The sequence below is a fragment of the Penicillium waksmanii genome (genome assembly GCF_028829765.1).
Source record: "Penicillium waksmanii strain IBT 27052 chromosome Unknown utg000001l:1.0-4852451.0:1.0-4856178.0, whole genome shotgun sequence".
Lineage (NCBI taxonomy): Eukaryota > Fungi > Ascomycota > Eurotiomycetes > Eurotiales > Aspergillaceae > Penicillium > Penicillium waksmanii.
In genome coordinates this window covers 3321687-3340297 of record NW_026643248.1, presented here as the reverse complement: position 1 = coordinate 3340297, position 18611 = coordinate 3321687, and the positions used below count along the sequence as shown (strand labels likewise).

General features: G+C 48.8%; 4 protein-coding genes across 4 annotated transcripts; 1 reads left to right on the top strand and 3 right to left on the bottom strand.

The window, feature by feature from the left end:
* Nucleotides 1-2434: 2434 nt before the first annotated feature.
* Nucleotides 2435-2695, bottom strand: N7481_001223 (uncharacterized protein; the record flags this gene model as incomplete). The annotated part of the gene is made up of 2 exons (XM_057260442.1): nucleotides 2435-2525; nucleotides 2604-2695. The coding sequence occupies 2 exons, from the start codon at nucleotides 2693-2695 to the stop codon at nucleotides 2435-2437; spliced, it is 183 nt and encodes a 60-aa protein (XP_057128274.1).
* A 7957-nt stretch (nucleotides 2696-10652) lies between these two features.
* On the top strand, nucleotides 10653-10886 carry N7481_001222 (uncharacterized protein; the record flags this gene model as incomplete). Its single annotated transcript, XM_057260441.1, has 1 exon — nucleotides 10653-10886. One exon carries the CDS (start codon nucleotides 10653-10655, stop codon nucleotides 10884-10886), a length of 234 nt encoding a protein of 77 aa, XP_057128273.1.
* Nucleotides 10887-11126: 240 nt separating this feature from the next.
* Nucleotides 11127-14552, bottom strand: nut1 (putative RNA polymerase II mediator complex subunit Nut1; the record flags this gene model as incomplete). Its single annotated transcript, XM_057260440.1, has 6 exons — nucleotides 11127-12286; nucleotides 12339-12870; nucleotides 12918-13424; nucleotides 13491-13553; nucleotides 13609-13859; nucleotides 13943-14552. The coding sequence occupies 6 exons, from the start codon at nucleotides 14550-14552 to the stop codon at nucleotides 11127-11129; spliced, it is 3123 nt and encodes a 1040-aa protein (XP_057128272.1).
* Nucleotides 14553-15303: 751 nt separating this feature from the next.
* On the bottom strand, nucleotides 15304-16885 carry N7481_001220 (uncharacterized protein; the record flags this gene model as incomplete). The annotated part of the gene is made up of 3 exons (XM_057260439.1): nucleotides 15304-15901; nucleotides 15987-16641; nucleotides 16834-16885. The coding sequence occupies 3 exons, from the start codon at nucleotides 16883-16885 to the stop codon at nucleotides 15304-15306; spliced, it is 1305 nt and encodes a 434-aa protein (XP_057128271.1).
* Nucleotides 16886-18611: the final 1726 nt, after the last annotated feature.

The window sequence follows — 18611 nt, the reverse complement described above, 5'->3', positions numbered from 1 at the left end:
GAACGCACCCTTTTTTCGACAATAACAATCAAGTAATCAAACTATAAACAGTGACAGACTTCCAAGAAAGGAGTCCGGAACATAAGAAGGACCCAGCCGGGAGGGATGACAAGTCGCAATTCGAGTGTCAATGCGAGGTTGGGGATCATGCACTGCGTCTCCGTCTATGAAGGGAGTCCAAGTGCGCCAGCTTTGTAGATGAAGATCGTAAAGCAAGGATGGACGAGTAAAGACCCGCGAACTGACTTGCAGTAGTAAATGACGAAATAGGAATCCCCTTCTTCTATTTCTAGCGCTTCGTTGATAGTTTTCGATCCTCAACGCAAGGGCGGAGGACGTCACGAAAGGGATGAATGAATGTTATATTGCCACCGGCGGCAATGGCACAAAAGATCCAAGAGAAAGGACTTGGATCAAAATTAGAAATAAATCAAGGGAAAAAAAAGGCAGGGACTGCAAAATGGAACAGTAAAGGAAAGAAAAGAGGAGGGCGAGGGATTAAGGGAATAAGAACGAGAGCTCCTCTGGAGTCGAGGAGGACCCAGTTGATTCTTCTGGGACTCGATCGGGACGATCCATATGGAATCCACCGGACGTATTGGCCCCGTATTGACTGGGGGTGATGAGTTATATTGTGACAGCATTACAGACCGGGGGTGAGTTACGTAGTTGTAAGTTGTATAGAGTTGGTAATCTTTAATTGTTTTATGTTTCTTACCTCTCCTCGATGGTAATACTATTACACCCGCGGCAGTCTGGTCCTTATGCTTTTTCATCCCATCTGTACCTAGGGCCCAATAGTACCTTTTCCCGCTATGTGTCTCGCTGGATTTCCCCTATGACAGATTATTTTCTTTTTTTTTTTTTTCTTTTTCTAACGTACTTTGTTTTTTGTGTTTTTTTTCTTCCACCTTCTTTCTTTCTGTCAAAAAGAAAACCCCTCCTCCCCTCCCCTCCAAGTCCAGAAGCAATCCAAACACTGATACTGTCCCGCAATGGCGCCACTAGCACGGAGCACGAAGCTCGCCTGGCAGTTAGCGTACCTAGTGTACCACTGTTGAACAGTACTCCATACTCGTACCAACCCGTACTTTTTCTTATGGGGTTAAGTGCTCCCAGACCTTGTTTTTGGGCGAATCCACCTTGCATCTGCCGAACGCTTCCCGTTCCAGACCGAAGGCCCATTTCCTAATTTTTTTTTCACTCCCAATTTTTGGTGGTTTTTAATTTGTTTACGCAAAGGAAAGCCGACCATAAAAAAAAGCCTCCCGCTGTGCCGCGCGAATCACAACGCCCCCTTGGAAGAATTCTTGTGGGGGTTTACTCCGGTCAATGTCTTGAAATGCACTGGCCGTGTGCTGGAGCCTGCAGCCCCAAACACGGACTCGATCAGTCACCTTGTGGCAATTTTCGCCCTCACGTTGCCTGTCAACTATCTTTCCGGGGATCGACAGCGCAGCAACCGGCCCCCCCAAGTGACAGCGGACGGAATAAGTCTGGTTCGGTGCACATCACGCCGGGGAGACACTAAGTATAGGTAGTTTCTCTCTAGTCGAAGTACGGAGGACTGAAGAGAGCAATTGATGGTCGCATATCCGTACAATTATACTACGATAAGTACTCCGTAGTGTGATACTAGATGATCGTGCCGTTTTCATATCGGTCAAAGAAAGAATGAGGCAAATAAAAAATTAATTAAAAACGAAAAACTCCATGATCCAACATCAATCCAGCCACCAACAAGTTCGGGTTTTTTTTTTCTTTCTTTCTTTGTTTCCTTTGCTTAACCCAACACCCCCTCATCTTCCCGCGTAGGGCGAAAAGCACATTCAGATATGAACCGCTGGATTGCGTTGGTGTCGGCGTTGGTGGGGATCCACCAAACGCAACATCCTCACTCCCCAGGTGAAATTTGAGCTATCGTGAACATCAGAACGGCCAGGCAACGTCGGTCCCATTGCAGAACCACCCGCGGCTTGCATTTGCATCCATAGTTAGGGCATAGTCCGTCGCGTATGCAGCTGCGAGGCATGGGCGGACGGGAAATCTTTGACGTGGACCCGCTCTGTCTTAGACCGTCCCCCCTCGTTCAGCCTTGAGGGTGAGAGTCAGAGTACTTTTGTACTTTTGAAGAGGGCCAAAAGGGACTCTGCTTCGTACTAAATACAGTCAGAGATTTATTATCTTCTCGTTCTATATTAATAGATTAAGGACGAGGGTTTTTTGAACAACAGGCTGTACAGAGTATGTAAATCCATGGATGTACATGTATCTTTTAAACTCGTTCGTGCATAGATGGATGAATGGGGTCCAGGTAGTATCATAATGATGTAGCTGTTAGCTTTGTTCCTACTCGTAGCTGGAGTTTGACTCGAGCTTGTGTGCTAAAATTATCAAAGGGAAAAAATGGAGACAGCGAAGGCGGTTTGCCCCGTCAACGGTCTAGAACTGGAGCATTGCGCATTGCGCACCCTTTCTGGACACCCCAAAAGATATTGCTGACCTGCTCCGTAGTTACTGTATAGCTGTATGAATATTTTCTTAGTAACTATACAGTAATACACTTGTTGGGATAAAATTCACATGGAGAACGAAGCGTTTACCGAATTGAGTCTGCTGTGCGGAATTGACCCTCCTTCATCCAACCAAAACGCGAATCAACGTAGTCTCGGTGATTCTGCAGTTGCCAGTCCATAATAAAATTCTGCGATGCACATCGCATCCTTCGACTGGTGCATCTCCCACCAGTCACATGTTCTGCACAGTAGTTTACTCCATACAAAGACATGCTTGGACGAGAGCGACCAGCGAGAAATGAAATCTCCGGGAATGATGCGGGCGGGGGGTGTCCAATGGGCATCACCAGCCTCCAAGGCCGAATGCAAGCCCCCTCCACATCATCACAGTCGGGCGCGTGTGAGTGTGCGCGATCTCTCCCCCCTCCCCTCCAAGGGTTACGATCTGCGGCACAGAACTTGAATTGGGGAGAAGCTCCGTTGGCCCCCCTAATCTTGAACCATGGGACCGCTCTTGGGATTGCGATGCTCGGGCCAGTTTTCGATCACGGCAACGACTCACATCGCCCCCGTTCGGATGGAGCTTTGGGGAAAGCTGTTAGGCGGGTCCCTCGGCACAAAGTGGGCTGCTCTGTTTGTTTTACCGTCTCCCAACCGCCCAAGATCAGGGTCTTCCCCAAGGCTATCATGTTTGATGTTGAGTCAGGAGTTGGAGGTCCATAATATTCATAGCTAATCGTTACTGAACTTTCATCAAGACATCATCTGTCTCAGAACTGTCGTTTGCTTGCGTCTCGTCCCGCAGCTGGCGCGCTGCCAACACGGGGATTTTTTGACAATCTCCTTGCTCTAGGTCGTAGTGCTGATCTCGACCTGTTCGGTTTGCTTAGTGCATTGCATGGCGAACGCGTTCCTGGCGAACAGACACGAGACTTGATGCCCAAATTGTGGGGCAAAACAACGACCTTCTTCAAATGCACCGTACTTCCGATGCAGAACAAGGCAAATAGCTCGGGAAATTTCCTTGACGAAAGCACATTGATGCAGAACGTGGGGGGAGATAGAGTGGCTTTTTTTTCTCTCTCTTTCTCCCTGAACACCGAGGGTTGGGGTTGGCATTCAGGCACTGCGTGGTACATGCTTATGCCGCAATAGATTCAACATCAGCAAACTCGCTAGATCACAAGCGGAAGGTGAATCCTACAGTACTGAGAAATCTATGTAAGAATCGTATTTCAAGGCCATCGTTTTATTCACTTAGCGAAGCACATCCGACAAAATCTCCTGCTGCATACTCGACCGACATGACACAGTCTCTTTCCACTTTGGGGGGCAGGCATAACGAACTGATTCGCGGGGTTTGATACTTCGGTGCCAATCGTTAGTCCCGAACGGTCGCACGGCAGGCCTTCAGCTTTGGCTAGGGCTAGATCGCCGCAATTCGGTCGGTCACAAGCAGACAGACTCGGTATCCGAGTCAGTGGTTTGCATTTGGGATCTTGGAGCCTAGACAAGAAAGTAATCACCCGCGAGGCACGGAAACATGACAAATAATCAGGGCATGGTTTGATCTCACCTTCAATGGGACCTTTGATTGGTTGCTTAGTCCATCAAGAGTTGATCTGTTCACAATATGCGGTAGTGTGTACGCCATCTTTTGAAATATATATCGGGTCATTCCGACAATTGCAGGTGGGCAATTAGAATTCAGCGACTCTGACGCAGTCTGAAAATTGAGCGACTCTACCCCGGGGCCAACTCGAAGATCTACTAAGTAGAGACTAGATGCCTCGGTCTAAATCGTGCAAATGAATGCCTAATAGTGGTCATTCAAGTTTCTTTCAAGTTCCAAGGCTGGATACTGTGATGATGCTGCTGCTGCTGCGGAATTGAATGTAGACAAACCGCTGCCGACCGTGGCTTGATAATTGTCTGGCGCTGCTCGCGCATATTTTCCTTGTTTCACTCTTCCATGTTCACGCTGTGTAACCTCGTGGCCTTTTTTTGTTGCGGTCAGACTGAGGCTGAGATCATGCATATGCCAGGCCCACGACCGAGAGTCTGGAATAGTGCGGCAGGTACCTGCAGCAAATCAAGTTTTGATGACTGCAGTTGGATCTTCAACGAATTCGATCTATTAACTCGTGTAACTGCATCGACTAATTGATTCAATTATCCCGCGTACAGCTTCAATTCTCAAGAATTCATATGCAGGACAACTGCGGGATGCAATTTTGTTTCCCTAGGAATCTACCCCGCGGATTCCAGCTACGCCACATGAATGAATCGTTACACAAACCGCATTATCTTCTTCCTCGTGTCATGACATTCATTACGCACAGGTTATTGCCGGTCTACAGTACAGAATATGGAGTCAAAGAGTGGATATAATAAAATACATACAATTTGTCTTTCGTACTTACGGATGGATATACGTTATGTCACATGTGGACTCGAGAAGATGGAGCTTGTGATGTCACTTTCATCAAAAGGATCAATGTATCGCCACTGGAATTCCACACGATGAGAATTAAAAAAATAATGCTAAGTAACAAGCCATATATTGAATTCACTGTCCCAAATAGAGGATATTGATATGTATAGTCGGGAGTGTAGCCATGGTACAGGTGGTTGATCACTGGGAAAGCTTTCGATATCGCCATTGCTTCCGCTACCCCGGCCAACACTAACAATGAATATGCTCCTCCAATGGGAAGGGACCAAGATCGATCATTCCCAGCAACTTAAAGCGTACAGTAGCATGCAGTAATCTACGGCGACCAGATCCGACGATTTGGTTGGTGGAACAGATCATTGGCGATTTATGTAGATATTGGATACTCCGTATACTCGTACATCGATCCTATTTTCATGCCATTAGGTAATCGTATCCTTTGAATACATACCTCAATACCAATACAATCAATACCCCCAATACATATCATACCTTCAGAACATGGCCGTTCACTTCCGAAATCAAAGACCAACGGCCCCGAATACATTCCGCCGCCAAGAGTCAAAGAAAGGGGCGAGCTTCGATGGGACTACACATCTCCACAAGACATGCAAGATTGTGCAATGATGGACAAGTCTAAAGCGCCGGAAAGGAATCCGCGAGACTTATGGAGTCCATAATAAATTAATTCCGACCGCGGTGGCACGATGGATTGGTCGACACATTCCCGCGCAACGGCTCAGCCGGTACTTTCTGGTCGAAGGAATCGCCTCGAAAGCCCCCTGTCCCTAATCCATGTCAGCGGCGCCGCTATCTACGAGGCTATCGAGTTATCGCCATCGTAGGAGAATGGCTGTATTTTCCAAACTTTGCCCGTCTCGTTCCCCGTCCCTTGTCGCTGGGTCCCGACCGGGGTCTAGCGCCACGCGTCGACTTTCTTTGTTAGTTAATGTGAGATCTCCATTTTTTGCCTCTCTCGATAGTGCCTGGTAAGTTTTCTCCGCACCTCGAGTTTCTTCCCAAATTTGGATCCCTTTTTGGCGGAGTCCTGGACTTTATTTATCTATTTTAGCGCGGGCGGAATGGAGCTTCCGAGGCTCCAAAGAACAAAGAATCGGGATCTTTTGGTGGATACATAGTACAGTGGTGTGGATGCAACTGCGCCTGCGCCTGTCAGGGATGTTCCAGCCAGTCGCGAGATGCATTTTAGGAACGAACGCGATGTGCAATGCGATCATATACCCACTTTCGTGCAGTCTAGATGATATCCCAGCTCAACCCATTACGTGGAGGAGATCTATGTTGAAAACTAGTACTCTTGCACCATCTCGGCAGAGCATTGCAAAATGCCGAATTTCACGGCACATCATTTACAAAAGAAATCAATAGTGCAACGTTCAGCCAGTTTGGGGCTGCCGAAAGGGGGGACCGGGGGGGGGACCGGAGGGGAAAAGGGGGGGGGGGGGGGTTCGAGAGTCAAGTCCAGAACGCTCGAAGTAGTTTGATGATCGGCCCCCAGAGTGACTCGGAGGCCAGTCTAGTGAGCTTTGAGAAAGAAAGCCCCGTGGCACGTGTCTGAAGGTATATGCGACACTAAGGCTCATTCCCTGTCGTTTTCGCGACCACCCCTGAATCGAAGGAATTGAAAGCTGCCAGTGTGGAGTAGCAATATATCAAATGAACCGTGCCAACTTGAAAGAAAACGATAGTCTGCTTCGCGCAAAGAAACCATCCCGAGGCAATTGCTAGTTAACCAGAGTACTGGAGAAATAATGACTTGCTGTCATATGCACATTCTAAATAGAGCGGCGTTGGTCTGGTCGTTAGAATCGATAGTTCCAACAGCTGCCCCTCAATTAGGGTTCGACGAGAGCGACGCCGTTGCCGCTGCCCCTCTTTCTTTGTCTTGGGACGGGACGAGGAGGGCTGATCGTAAATTTCCCATCTATTCCGTATACTAGTTGTTGGTCTTTTATCGTCATTATGATCAAAAATTCTGTGCTTGGGACGAAGCGTTGGATTGAAAGGACGATCATGGTTTGGGTCCCATGGTTCTGTGTGTTGCGCTGGCTACTCGTACTCCACGAAACCGTTTGAATCACTACTCACGGGCCATTTCTTGCACCATGCAATCCTATAGCCCAGTCGCCACTCTCTTTCTCGGACAGATAATTGTTTTCGCGGTGGAGACACGAGAAGGAAACAGTCGAGAGTCGGCAACTCAGGGGGAGCTCACGTGGATTACTGGTACGCCTGTAATATTACCGGCAAGTGGCCGTTACGTGTGAGTCCCCGCGGTATGGAAATTACAATACGTCCTTATGCCAAGTATAACCGGCTTCTTTGTTTGAAATTTGAGTACACAAAAGCACATCAGTACATCAGTACATCAGGACAATGTCTGTTCTGGGTAACTAACTATATTGGTTAACTTGACCCTCGGAATCTCACCTCTCCACTTGCCTCTCTATACTTAGCAGGTCCGCCACTTGAGTCTGGAGTTTGACGATCATATGTGGCAACTAGATCGCCCAGTGCATGCAGCAGTGGGTAAGTACAAACTACGAGTGTATGTACATCCTACTCGTACTAGCCAAATAGCCCTGTGCTGCCTTATTTTGCCTCGCCATATATCCAATCCTTCAGCTGACAATGCAGTATACACGAGTACATACTATTTCGCAATTATCCTTGAAAACTTGCTAACCTCCAAGGGTATTTCCAGTATCAACTTGTCCCATCTAATCCAGCACTGTTGTTCGAGCAACCAAAAAAGCTAACCCGAACTGAGTGGTTAAGATCATCTCGAACCAAGAGTTCGTTCTGGTGGGGCTTCATCGGCGATCTAAGTGGATGCCCTTAGCTCATTTCATGGCACCCACGCCAGTCAAGAAGAGCGATGGCGGCGGGGCTTGGTTCTTGCCTCCTATCTTGACCTTCAGAACGTGCTGAAAGCATCCACTTTGAATTGACGATCTTTTCTTAGTTGGTACAGCTCGGGATCTTCCTTCGTTTTCCCACGATACGTGAGGGTGATGAAAAGCCCGCATGAGTGAAAGCAAAGGCTGAGCCCCTCCTTGAGTGTTTTCACTCCGGAATCACCTAAAATGGGGACCTGAAAAAAACGCAGGAACCAATTTACAGTTCCCCGCTTCCAACCATGAAGGGAAAACAATCCGTTTCCTCAGGATCGGGGATCTGATCCGGGCCCCATCACACCCTCCCCTTCGGTAGCTCCTCCCCACGCGAAGAGAGAAGCAGATTTCCTTGACAAGGAATCTCCCCGAGCGATGTGCAAAAGCTCCCCGTCCGAGTTGAGCACATGAGGTTGGTGATACAAAAGGCTCATCACAAACCACTCACAGCCAATCGTGAAGCCAGGAAGTCACAAGCGAAGAGATCTTCCCGGGCGCAAAGTGTGCATCACCCGTGTGCCTGCAGAGTGCACGAGGTGCTCGAACTGCACAGTGTTCACCACAAGCCGAAAGTCTGGTTCCAGCACTGTCAAATCGGACAGTCAGATCTCTAGCGGACGGGACGGAGTTCCCACTTCGTGCGTCAAGTGTTAACAACCGGTGCCCAAAGCTGGGCAGCGAGCAAGCTGGGAGCTTTACAGTACTCGTAGGCTTGTTCAGTGGAAATGCGAAGTGGACTCCAAAAACGCCCATTTCTCGGGGCCGACTCTGCGGTTCCCTTTTCTTTAATTAATTTTTATTCTTAAAACCAGGAAAAGATTTGCGCTCGTCAATTGCATTCTGCATAAGGAGCAGAGGGGTGTTCCGCTCTGTCGGGATTCTTCTCTAAAATGACGATAAGCGTGGCTGAACGCTATGGAAAGTCTAGAAAAAGAAAGCCTCTGACGCCGTCGAACTTAATGACGAACACTCGGGACCCCGGCGATCCTTCAGCAGCTGACGGCCGATTTCCGCTGCCTTCTTGTCCCTACGGAGTGTACCGAAGGCTGAAAAGGAGTAAATGGAAAACATCATCCACGCGAATTCATGCCTGGTGGCACGGTGGCTTGTTATTCATTTCGTCAATGGGTCTCATAGATCCCAATCAGGAAGGTCAGTCGGTTCCCGTGCGGTTGCTACGGGCCGCCCCCGATTTCTTCAAGCCGTGCTCGCACAGTTTCAGTATCCACGAGGGCCGGCTGATACCTTGTGGATCTGACCTTTTTTTCTTTTCTTAATTACTGAGCTTTGCTCCGTAATGCCAGCTTGGGGCCGCGCGGGTGGGACGGAATCCTTCGCGTTTAGAATGGAGCACACGGTACCACGGACCAGGCACTTGGAATATGTACAGGAGCAAATTAATATACCATCAAGGCTGTACGGAGTACGAGTACTCCTTAACTAAGCCATTAAATATTGACTAGTTGTCAATAGGAAATTGGTATCTTATTCCAGGAGGCAGTCGGAGGCTTTTCTTGCTCCGGGTCTGATCAGAAGTCGAGTGGACATGCTTAATCCTGAAGCCGACCATTACTACTTCGTGGATTTATAAGAATAGGAATACCAACTAATATGTTTTTGTTCAAGATGGAACCCTGTAATACGTGGCAGTAATGAGTATCTCTCTCCGGATGATTCTAGGTATCCAATTCAACGTTGGAAACTGATGGAAATCGAATTGGAATATTAGAGTACTAATATCTATGGATGTTGCCCGATTCTAGCTGCCCTAGGCATTCTGATAAAGTTATAGATATACTATCACAAAAATTGTACGGAAATATGCATGGAGATTGTAGAAAGTCTCATCTAGACGACCCGGAAACAATTAGTAGTTTTAATGCCTCACCTGCTTTGCTCAACCCCCCCCCCACGGCTACCAATAATTAATATTGCTGCCGCTGGGAATATGAATTCAATACTACAGAGTACGGAGTACGACTCCGTACTTCCAACTTGAACGTTATGCAAATTTACCCCATAAGCCACCAAATACACATTCAATAGTAACAGAGCAAAAGGACATTATCGTATAGACAGCTCACAAACAAAAGGACGTTAAGCCCACTGTTACGGATATATTATACATAATAGATCTCACACTCGATCTGTTCCAAATCAAGCACCTTGCATCTGGCAAACGTTGTTCAAGTTTATGATCGAACGTGTCAACCCGCCACCCCTTGCGTCAGCCGCGTCTCACCAGGAGCCCTTCCAGCGACGAATGTGTAAGCCACGAAAACAGAGGGGATTATGGTTTCAACAGTTTTAACGAGATAGGGAGACTGTCAATTCGAAATGCTCTATATTTGACATATCAAGTAGAAAAGTACCACTTGCCCAGGTGCCCAGGTGCCCAGGTGTCCAGGTGGATGAGAAAATTCCACAGGGATATCAGTAGACACGCTACGTATTGACGCGTCGCGTTAGGATTCCTCACGCCTGGAACGGAGCCCTTTGATCCAAATTTCACTGGAATGAGAGGAACTTAGCGCTCCCTCCAAGGAGGGACATGCCCCTGCTAGAAAACACAATAAGAATCTTTCGACCTTGACCAGATTGCTCTCAGTAACCAAATCCCCAATAACCCACGCACTCGTTTGAAACTATCTTCCAAGGTAGGAATACCATTTGCTACAACAATGTTTTCGACAACTGAAAGTTTGATCTATAGTAAACAAGAGCTAACATACCACGTGCCTAGGCAAAGCCACACACAACATCACAATGAAGCTGATCGCTATCCTCGCCACTGTCACTCTCTCCTCCATGGTCACCGCAGCCCCAGTCGGAAACAAGCGAGATCTTATTCCCAAGCCTATGGATCTTCTGGAGATGATGTACCCTCACTCGGGAATTCCCAAGCTCACCATGAAGGTTGAGAAGGAATTGAACCTTTGTATGCTCAGATCAATCAAGAATCTTCGAACGTTCGCTAATCGAGGTTGCAAACAGAAATGAATTTAATGACTGGGGAGATATTTACAAACGAGAGACCGGAAACCAGATGCCCACAATATTGGAAGTATCTGAGTCGGAGCCCTGAAGAGAAAGCGGAAAAAACCGGTGCAATGATGGAGTTAGGCATTTTTTTCTCTTACGCAGCCAGCCTGCAAATCTATTTGAATAATATCCAAATATAATTTATCGCGATTGAACCTCATTCGCGGAATGCTATATTGTATGCCTCGCATATCACGATTAAAACATCCCCTCCATGTCGAGATCTAGGAACTCCGGGTTGCCAACGGCCATATCCGCCGCATTAAGCACGTCGTCAATAGCATCCATCCCTGTAGTATCCATCCCAGTATCGACATTCAATCCCAAATCCTGACCTAGATCCTGACCCAGATCTTGACCCAGATCTTGAACCACACCGACACCACCATCCATGCCTGCTGCGGCAGCGGCGGCAGCTTTATCGAGCATATCGCTGATATTGTCTGGATTATCGTCACCGACTCCAGGGCCACTCACACCACCGGCCGTAGGTTCAAGATCCATACGATCCTGTCCATCGACACCACCGAGGTGCATATTCTGGATAATGTTGCTGACATCGATATTCGAGACTTGAGATGGAGGCGCTGCCAACACACTGACACGACGCCAAAGCCTGACAACAATTTCCGCCCGTACGGGGTCCTTCTCTGATATCTTGGGAACATTGTCGTGTTGCAGCGCTAACGCGTCTCTAAGCGTGAGGATCGGGCAGCGAGGCAACGCCTCCTTGGTCGAATCAACAGGTTGACAGCAATTCTGGTCAACAGCAAAAGACTCGGCCATCGGCGCACACACAATAGTTGCCGCGACATCAAGAGCCAAATCAACGCTGCCTGTCTCAGCTTGTTGTTTCAGTTCGTCGAGCATGGCACCGAGCACTCGCATGGATCCCAGAATCCGGATTCCGGCGAGTATTTGACGATGTGTGTAGGATTGTGGCTGCACGGCCATCTCGGAATTGCTACTCCAAAGGACAAGAGACTGAAGTGTACTGCGGATACTTCCTGGAAGACCGCCAACTGGCTGTGCGGCCCAGTTGTCGAGCTCGGAGCGATGCGAGCTGCCCACGCGTCGGAAAGAGAGGTATGGTTCAAGGGCGTCAAGGATCGGTTTGATGTCTGATCTGGATTGGTGTCTGGTGCGAACATCTTTCAGTTGCTCTTCAAGAGGGCGGGCAGTTATGTTGAGAACTGTCTTGTGGATTGCTTGGGCCTCGCCAGAGATTGAGCTTGGCTTCACCAGGGAGAGAAGGGTTTTCAGAGGTATTGTCGGGTCGGTTTCGGATTCCCAGATGTGATTACCAAGCCAAGCAAGAGCAACCACTAGAGCAGGTAGCAAGAAAGGTTCCAGAAGATCTAGGGAAGTTAGCGAATTGACCCGACCGTGGGATAATGGGTTCTTTCTTACATTCAAAACCTCCTTTCACCGTTTCAAAATCTAGCTTTCCTGACTCACACGCCCCAAGACTTTGATCGAATAGTGTCGCCACGAGCAGATAGAACTCCTGGGGACTACAAGACGACATAGTCTCCTCGTTGATACCCTCCGCGATGAACAGAGCTGTAATCCACGAGCCAAGGTCTTTGTTCTGCTTCTCACTGAGGTCGCTCAGCTTCTGACTGCAGGTACCTCGATCAAACAATTTCAACAAGAAAGAATTATTGCTTGAGATTCCGATATCAGAGGGGCTCAGATCATAGCGATACTTGAACGCCAGGATTAGCAATAGAATACTGCCAAATTCGTCGTAAACGAGTTGGTTCTCGCCTTGATCTTCATCCCAGTGCCAGTTGTCCAACAAGGCACAGAGAGGTTGCAGAACCTGTTTCGAGGTTCGGAAAAGTAGAATTACATCCAATGCTTGTGGGCGCCGCGAAAGTGAATTACAAATACCCTTGAGGGTCACCGTTTCTTTCTGGTGGCAAAGACTATACATGACCTGCTATCGTTAGCCGCATAATATACTAGTCATCGGATGAAACAAACCTCGGTCACAGCGCGAACAATTGCACCCGCATTACCCTCCATCGACTCGATTTCACCGATCAACTGGTCGGCCCGTTCCAGGTTGGTGGTTATCTGTGGGACGAGGTCATCCTTTTGGTATGGACCGCCCACAGGCAAGGTTTGCATGGGGTTTTCTCCTAGGTATCGTTCTATGCTCGACTCTGGGATCAGTTTGTGAGATGCACACGCGAAAAGAAACTCCTGGCGAGCATCAGAGAGGACACTGCTGCCTTGCATGGAGAACATTTGCGAGAACGAGGGGAACGCATTAGGATCGAGTCTACTGAGGGCCTGGGTGATGCACATATCCATGGGGATTGGGACCATCGATGCCGTCGTCATCGCCGAGAACATTGCAGGGAGCTTGTTCACTAAGAATGAGCGGAATAAAAACATCGTTCTGCCGGATTCGTTGCGGTTGACACCATTGGATAGAACATCGAAGGCGGCTGTGATCATCTCGGAAATGACAACTTCTTGGTGACCCTGTGTTCAAGTCAACATGAGAAAAGGTCTAAAAACAAGCCAGGCAGCGGGACACATTGAACCCACCTCATAGCGATTGGTAAGGAAGTTGATTAGGATGGAGTCGTCGACCAAGGGACGTCCCACGAGCTATATGGATGTCAGAATACGAATCCCCGCAGCAATCAAGCAAAAATAGTCATACCATAGAGTTCAGGTACACATAGAGCCCAGCTCTAGTGTTAATGATCGGACCGTTTATCACGGAAGTCTCAAACTGGAGAGAATTCACATCCATGCCATCGATTTCTGGATTATCCAGTTGCTTGGAAGGCTGCTGGCCATATAAATTAAACTCCTTCTGGAGAGTATCCAGCCGGTGACGAAGAGGCAATGACACATCGACACACATTGGGAGGTAAGATGTGATAGCCTGGCCAAGCTTGACTTTCAAGCCTACATACAACAGATGGTCAGTAAAAATCGCCAGTAATTGAAAAATGAAGGAAATGGGTTAGAAAAGAGACTTTATGACATACCTTGATGGGCGCGATCGATCCAAGTGCTGGTGAGTGCGTCTATCCCTTTTGAAGTATTAAATAAGGCAGCAAGCAGAATGCCGACCGACTCGAAGAGTGAGACCGCATCGGGGTTATTCAACAAGCCACTCGACTGTTGCATTATATCAAGGCTTCCATTATACCATGATACAACGGTATCAATCCATTCCACGGTTGCTGCAAAGAGATCTGCTGCTTCAGCAGCGGCCCTGGGGATTGCACCTGTGGAGACGGCCATCATGACATCTTGAATGACCTTGATATCGATCATGAGAGTTGAAACCTGAGGTTTAGGTTCCGCATTGGTGCGAATAGATGAATGCTTCAAGAGGCTTGTCAAAGCAGCGGATGGCTTGACTTGGCCGACCTTGCAGAGGCCGTCAACATAAACAGGCAACAAGGGATCCCAGGTGACGTTTGACGCAGCGCGAGCCCCAAGCAGTAGATCCAGCAGCTCATCTTCTTTGACAGGAGATCGATTCAGCATCAGCTTCGATAGATCCTTGAATTCATCGACATCTACTCGTTGCGACAAGCACCGGTGGAGGAAAGTCCTCCACCGATCCGAAGATGCCCCATCCGGCAGCATTGCGGGGACTTGCTGGGCATACCAAATAAGCCAGCAATCTTGAAGTGATATATAGAGGAAGATCTCAGACAATCAACCTGACGGGCATTTTTGGTGCAGTGAATGAGATCGATCTCCAATTGGGCCGAGGAGGCGGTTGTCTGGCTGACGGTCACGTGGTATCTTATCAACAATAATCACGTGTGTGTATGGTCACGTGCGACATCCATGTATGAGAAAGAACAAGTCGTGAAGATTTCAAGCTAGAAATCACGAGTAGTTTTGCAGTGTATAGTGCAAGGGATTCCTAGGGCACATAGTTTGTACTTTGATTTTATTTGAATTTGATATTTAAAGAACGAGGTTAGTACTAAGGATGTAATCAGTATGTGCTAGCGCAGAGGTAGAAGTCGAGAGCAACACTCTCTGTAGAAAAGGTCAAAGCTAACGATATTCAAGTCAAAAGGGTCTCAAATATGACTAGTACTGCTGGAGACTATTTCCGTTTTCTTAAAAGGTTTTACTAGAGCGGGGTATTTATAGTAATTCATTGAATTTCATTATCATCATGACAATCCCAGCGAGACAAAAAGCATGCTTAAGAGGGAATATCATCAAATGCATCACAGAAAAGGGGAAAAAAACCAGCGCCTCTATCCAAAAAACCCGCTGACGAAAAGTAAACTATAGACAGGAAGAAAATGCATCAACCCCTTGGAAGGGGATCATCTTTTGTTTTGTTGATTTTGATCACAAAAGACGGGTGACTGATTTACCACCAGTCACCGTGGTCCTTCATGGCCTCAGCAACCTTGGTGAAGCCAGCAATGTTGGAACCAGCGACCAGGGAAGGCAGGGAGCCAGCGGCGGGAGTGACGTACTCCTGGGCGGTAGCCAGACCGTTCTTGAAGCAGTCCTCCATGATGCCCTTCAGGCGAGAATCAACCTCCTCGGAGGTCCAGTTGACGCGAGCAGAGTTCTGAGCCATCTCAAGGCCAGAGACAGCGACACCACCGGCGTTGGCGGCCTTACCGGGAGCGTACCAGATAGCGGAGGCACCGGCGTTAGCCTCACGGTGGGCCTCGAAGACATCGATGGCATCCTGGGTGGAACCCATGTTGGAGCCCTCGGCGATGAACTTGCAGCCAGCGGCGATGAGAGCCTTAGCCTCGTCACCGGAGACTTCGTTCTGGGTAGCGGAGGGGAGAGCGACGTCGATGCGGCCGGTAACGTTGGTCCACGGGCGGGCACCGGGGATGTACTTGAACTTGGAAGCGAAGGCGGAGGTCGAGGCGAGCTCGGAGATCTGCTTGCGCTCGACCTTGATGGCGGCGATCTGGTTGATCTCCTCCGGGGTGAAGGGAGCCCTCCTCAGAGTTGAGGAGGAGAGCACCCTGGGAGTCGGAGAGAGAGATGACGGAGCCACCAAGCTCAATGACCTTCAGAGCGGCGTACTGGGCGACGTTGCCGGATCCGGAGATAGCAACACGCTTGCCAGCGAAGGACTCCTTGCCGCCAGAGGCGTGCTTGATCATGTGCTCGACGTAGTAGACAACACCGTAGCCAGTGGCCTCGGGGCGGATCAGAGAACCACCCCAGCTACCACCCTTACCGGTGAGAACACCCTCCCACTGGTTGCGGATCTTCTTGTACTGGCCGAACATGAAGCCGACCTCACGGCCAGTGACACCAATGTCACCAGCGGGGACGTCAGTGTCCTGACCGATGTGCTTGCAGAGCTCGGTCATGAAGGAGACACAGAAACGGCGGATCTCGTTGTCGGACTTGCCCTTGGGGTCGAAGTCGGAACCACCCTTACCACCACCCATGTTCAGGCCGGTGAGGGCATTCTTGAAGATCTGCTCAAAACCAAGGAACTTCAGGATGGACAGGTTGACGGAGGGGTGGAAACGGAGACCACCCTTGTAAGGGCCAAGGGCAGAGTTGAACTGGACACGGAAACCGCGGTTGATCTGAACGTTGCCCTGGTCATCCTCCCAGACAACGCGGAATTGGATGACGCGCTCGGGGACGGAGACGACCTGCAGGGCCTTGCGGAATTCGGGCTTCTTCTGGAAGAGAGTGGAGTTCTCGAGAGTCGAGGCAAGCTCTGTTTGATATGATTAGCGGAGGTCCACTTGCCGAGCCGAAAGGCTAGTAGCTTGTACTACGTAGCCCTAGGAAAGCCGTCGAGAAGAAAGAAGATGGAGGGGTAGGAATTGATGATGGAGGGGTAGAGAATAAGGTGATAAGAATATGCCATTGTTCAAATTGACATCATTCCATGGGATCAAAAACATACCCTTGTAGGCCTGCTCGAACTCGGGCTCGTGGGGAAGGTTCTGGGCGGTCATTTTGTAGATGTAAGGTGGATGATAGGTTTACTCTTGAGGGGGGGGGGGTATTAATGCAATTAAGGAAGGAGAGAAGAGTAAACAGCTGAATGAAAAGAGAACGGAAGGTTACGGGGGAAGTAGAAGAAATATATACAGGAGCGGAGCGGAGGAGAGGGACCAGATGGAACCACCAGATGGACCGGTGGAGGGGAACATGAGCCGGAGTCGGACGGGCACGACGGGGAAACACTGAGCCAGCGAAAGTCCGGAGTTGGCATGGGAAGATTTGCCATGCAGCGTTGCACAGCGCCAGGGGAAAAGCGCACCAATGATTTCCGTGGGAAGAACGTCCGAAATTTGGGGCCCACCCGTCCAATTTATCTTATGTGTTAAGTCACAGATTGCTTATCTGTGGCAATACATACACACTAACTGGAGGGCATCCCATACCTACGGCATGGAGGAAGTACAGTAGTGCCTAGGTATCCCTTCTCGTTCCGTTCTATATTCGTGCCCTGACCTGACCTCCTCTCCTCTCCCACTTTCCACTTTCCACTGCCTTCTCATCGGATCGGTCCTCTCCGACGTAACCCTAAAGCGGCTAGTGTGAGGCGGAGAAATGCATGATGTAGAGGGGTGGTTCAATGTACATCAGACAGTCACTTCAAGGTGTAGTGTACCTAGGGTAAGGAAGAGCTTAATTTTTCTATGGAGTTCACACTAGATAAATACTACACTACTTCTTCTCCTTCTTCTTCTTCTTCTTGGTTATCCCAAATTCAATTGACTGGCTGGAAATCAACCTCCGCTCGGCAATATGAATCACGTGAACACCGCAAACGGGGGGTGACAGCCGTAATTGGCCACCAGAGGAATGACTCCACCACCTTATCTGAGGTTGGGTTTTGATTTTTCAATCCGCTTGCTCACAGGAACTGCCCATAGGACCACCCACCTTTATCATACACCCCGCCTTCGGGTGCTGCAGGAATCGGTAGATTCTCTTATTCGATTCCATCGGCTCACCGGGCCCCATACTCGGCATTCTAAGTCATGATCAATCTCCAGCCTCCAGCCTCCAGCTTTTAATCTCCGTCATCGTTTTGGTTAGAAGGAGGAGGGGTAAATGTAATAAATCATTCTTGAACTTAAACCCGTACAATTTTGAAGCTCTCTTCTATTCCCATATAAAGTACATTCAATCTATGAATCAATTCCATCTCTGTTGTATAATTTATAATTCACTTATAATCACCCGGCTAAACTTATAATTCATCACTTATTTCTTGGCGCGACAAGATACCTGTCCTCAGGGACGTCGCCCCGCCGGGGTTCGAAATTTAACCCTATTTGCCATCCCGATCGTCGGGTCTACCATAGAACCGTTTGTCTAAGCTTGGGGACACGTAGCTCTCCAAGAAAAAAGAGGCAGAGAGAGATTGCACGAAGTTATACGAGCTAGTGACCAAATCATAATAATAATCAGCGGCACCGGCGCCCTGCATATCCCTACCAGTTTATCCGGGGAGACTTTGCCTCCCGCGCTCCATTGGATAATTGTAGCTACTGCATCCTTCGCCACAATGATCGTCCCCGCGCTGCAAATTACCGGCTCCATAATTGGTTGGTGACCCTTCTGGTCTGTTGATCAAGCAGATCCCAGAACCAAAATTTAGTCCCTTTCTGCCCAGGTGGCTGCGCTCGGCCATCTCCATGCTTCCCGTTTTGAATTGTGTTAGCACTC